Raw genomic sequence first — 4,324 nt, forward strand, 5'->3', positions numbered from 1 at the left:
ACTCTACTTGGCTGAAGGATATTTTTTATTCCCCGTAAGATTAAAGCTAATAACATCTCTCCTAGGTTCCTCTACCTCCCGAAGAAAAATATAATGAATTAGTGGTCCATTGAAGATAATGTTTGTGTTAAGGAGAGGACCAAAATATGTTTGTCTAAACATGGCTGATTGTGTCGGACATAGTTTTTTCTTAATTTTAGGGATAGCCTTTCCTATGTGGGAACAACATGAAAGGGCCGCAGGAAAATAGTCATTAGGATGAACCTTCATATCTAGTTCCATTATAACCTACATTTTTCATGAAATAGATAAATTAGAAGACAACACATCATGATCATCAATGCATACTTAAAAAAAATTCTATATAAATATAAATAAATAAAAAAAAAATGGCCTAGCCCATACCTGGCCAGGTACGGGGCCGGGCGAAAAAACAGAATACCTCTACTTGGTCCAATACCCGGTCGAGCCGGTCCAGGCCAAATTCTAAAAGCATCCCTTATCCGGCTGAACGGGTGGGTTTGTCGTAACGGATTGGGTGGCACCGGTTCCTCTTGAGCCTGAGTCTGGGCAGGCTGTCCTGCCATCGTGCTATGGATCAGCTCCTGCAGCTTCCCCATCAGAGTGGTTGGAACAGCTTCACTAATCCGGGCTTCCATTGCCTTTTCATCCACTTGGGTCATAGGTGGAATTGGTACCACCGGAGCTGTTTGATTACTCCCTTCTCTCTCTGCTGGTATTTCTTCTCTAACTATTTTCCTTGTTCTACATTTAGGTGTCATGTCTTGTCATAAATTCATACGTTAGCTAACTATTTTTGGGCCTCACTCAGACATCATGCGTTTAAACACTACATCACTATCCTCATATACATATGGAAACTTTCGTTAGTAGAATGTACCTGACGATGACGAGGAATTCATCACTGATCACAGGGATTATCTAGACTTACATAGTAAGTCAGTCTACAGAACCCAAAACATGGGCTCTGATACTAATTGTAACGACCTGACCCCTTAGGACTTAGGTAAGGCTGTTACTAAAATAAATGCATGCAAAGAATTTAAAATGATGCTCAGTCATTTGAAATAAATGCTAATTAAAAACAAGAAAAGTTCAAAAGACATTTATTAAATACAATTATTAAAAACAATAATAGGGTACCCATAAATCATAAAGGTTAATAAGTACATGTGAAAAACAATTCTTAATAATAAGTTTCAAACATCAAAACTAAACATTAAGGGAAACATGAAAAATGATGCAGAAGCATAAAAAAAAACTAGCCCCAGTGGCTGGATCATGAATTCCACTGCACCATCGCCGGTGTATCTCTACCCTTACCTGAAACATTAACATAAGAAAGAATGAGTATATAATACTCAGTAAGTAACCTTATCACTGGGGTCAGGCTAGCCATCTATGTCCTCTAGATACCCACATATGGCACATAAATACATGTAACAAATAAGAGACTGAGTCCTATCCTATTGTAGTTAAGTATGCCCACAAAACTAGTGAATCCCGAAGGAAACACTAAACTGGTGAATCTTGAAGGAAACATAAAACTAATGAATCCCAAAGGAAACACAAAACTGGTGAATCCCGAAGGAAACATAAACTTATCATGCTAGCATACAACTAAAGTCTGGCCCGTGGGCAGTTCCAGTGATAAGATTACATACCTCGAGTCGATACTCCACAGATAAAAATTTTAGATCACCAAACTATGACGGCAATCCAAAGTAGCGGTCCTAACAACAAAACAACTCTCAAATTTCAGTTGAAGCCATAATTGTAAGACTTCAGGTCCAAGTCTAAACTATCAAGAACTTATTCAAAGAAAGAAAAACACTTCCACCTTCCACGACGATGCCTCCTTTGACTTCCAAACTCCCTGACGACTTAAGCTTGAAACAAAATTCAATAAAGACGAGTCATAACACTGAAACACAATATTAATGGGCAAGAGAATGAAACGAACCGACACAACCTTACCCCAATAGATCTGACGAAGACCAAGACGAACCCGATGTGGCAGGGCGACGACAGCTAGTAGTGAAGCGGTTAGAGTGGCAGACGCGGGGGAGCTGGTTCCGAGACGTCGATCGGAGGCGGCATGACTTGATCAGTTGGCGAGAACCGTCGTGAGCGAAGGGCGAGGGAAGCAGTGCGGTCAAATCCCTAGATCTGACACGGACGACTTTGGGGAGGCACAGCGGTGCATGAGAACAAGCGACACGCGCGCGGCTAGGTCTGAGATGTCAATTGGAGGTGGCGCGGCTTGACCGGTTGGCGAGACGGGAGCGAAGGGTGCGAGGGTTGCCAAGAGAGAAAGAGATGCGAGCGGCTAGGATTCGTGGCTGGCGGCGGACGTTCGGTGTCTGATCTGGGCGGCGTTCGAGCAAGGCGGCTGTGAGGGAGATGGGGCTACCCTTTTTATTTTAAAAAAACTAATAATAATAATAATAAAGGAAAATATTATATCTTTAATTAAATCCTTTCCTTAACCCACTTTATACTATTTAATCCCTTTCTTTTTTCCAAAAATAATTAATTCCTACTATAACTTTTCAAATTGAATTTGAAAATTGAATAATTTCCACGACGATACTTAAATCCTCGCATTTATACTTTAAATTCAGAATTCCAAACATGCCCTTCAACTAAGGACAATTACTGAAAAGGGAAAAGTATTACATTATTAATAAATAAATAAAAAGGTGTGGGATGTTACATTCTTCCCCCCTCAAAGAACTTTCGTCCTCGAAAGTTCATCCTTGAAAAAGCTTCGGGTACTGGGCCTTCATCTCGTCCTCTCGCTCCCAGGTGGCTTCCCTGAACTGGTGGTTCTGCCATAGAACCTTCACAAAAGCAATTTCCCGACGGCGCAATGTCTTTACTTCTCTGGCAAGAATCTCTATGGGCTTCTCCTCGTAGCTCAAGTTATCATTCAACTGTAAGGGCTCATATTCAACTATATGGGACGGGTCTGCCACATACTTCCTTAGCATCAAGACATGGAAGACATTATGAACTGAAGACAATGCTGGAGGCAAGGCCAAACGGTAAGCTACAGGGCCAACTCGCTCCAAGACCTCGAAAGGTCCAATGAATCTCTGACTCAACTTTTCTTTCCTGCTAAACCTTAGATTACCCTTCATGGGTGCCACCTTTAAGAACAATTTTACCCCAATCTCAAATTCCAGGTCCTTACGTCTTACATCGGCATAGCTCTTCTGTCTGCTCTGGGCTATCTGCATACGAGCCCTGATCTTCTATATGGCCTCATTTGTGGTCTGCACCAATTCAGGTCCTAACAATCTCCCCTCTCCTACCTCATCTCAACACATAGGGGACCTGCAACTCTTCCCATATAGGGCCTCAAAGGGTGACATCCCAATAGTGGACTGGTAGTTGTTATCGTACGCAAACTCCAATAAGTGCAAGTAAGCATCCCAATTTCCAAAAAACTCTATGGCACAGGCACGCAACATGTCTTCTAGTATCTGATTCAATCTCTCTGTCTGCCCATCAGTCTGAGGGTGGAACGCTGTACTGAAGTTGGTTCTCAATGCCTCTTGGAGACTCTTCTAGAAGTTAGACGTAAAACGAGGGTCTCTATCCGACACAATGGACACGGGTACTCCATACAATCTTACCACTTCCTTCATGTATATCTGTGCCCACTTATTCACTGAAAAGGTCTACTTTCCAGGTATGAAATGTGCTAGCTTCGTAAGTCTGTCTACAACGACCCATATCACAGTGAAACCTTTAACTGTCCGAGGCAACCCACGATGAAATCCATAGACACATGCTCCCCCTTCCATTCTGGTACGTTTAATGGTTGTAACAAGCTTGCTGGCCTCTGCCTTGGGGCTTTCACCTGCTGGCACACCAAACACTTACTGACGAACTCCGCAACCTCTCTTTTCATATCATTCCACTAATAGTAGCGTTTCAGATCCTGGTACATCTTGGTGCTGCCGGGGTGGACCGAGAATAGGGAACTATGATCCTCTGACAACAGCTCATCCTTAATGTCACTAACCGCCGGCACACACAGACGCCCCTGATAAATGAGGCCGCCTTCTGCTGACATAGAGAATTCGCTATCCTGGCCTGACTTCACTCTACGAACTCTCTTCTCCAAATAAGGGTCATCTCGCTGCGCATCAATAATCTTCTGCCTTAGGCTTGGTTGCACCGACAACTGTGCTAACTGTGTTGCAACCTTACCCACGACTACTGCAATCTCTGCCCTCTCCAGTTTCCTGCATAGGGGAGTCTGTCCGGTAATAAGAGCTGCGGAATGGGCCAT

At 43.1% G+C, this 4,324-nt stretch overlaps 1 protein-coding gene across 1 annotated transcript; it reads right to left on the reverse strand.

Moving 5' to 3' along the window:
- Positions 1 to 2,774: 2,774 nt before the first annotated feature.
- On the reverse strand, positions 2,775 to 4,324 carry LOC150032912 (uncharacterized). The gene is made up of 3 exons (XM_090307077.1): positions 4,001 to 4,324; positions 3,361 to 3,593; positions 2,775 to 3,006 (listed from the first exon to the last, which is right to left on the reverse strand). The coding sequence occupies exons 1-3, from the start codon at positions 4,322 to 4,324 to the stop codon at positions 2,775 to 2,777; spliced, it is 789 nt and encodes a 262-aa protein (XP_090163203.1).

This window comes from Benincasa hispida, chromosome 11 (assembly GCF_027475165.1).
Source record: "Benincasa hispida cultivar pf3 chromosome 11, pf3_genome.v1.1, whole genome shotgun sequence".
Taxonomy (NCBI): Eukaryota; Viridiplantae; Streptophyta; class Magnoliopsida; order Cucurbitales; family Cucurbitaceae; genus Benincasa; species Benincasa hispida.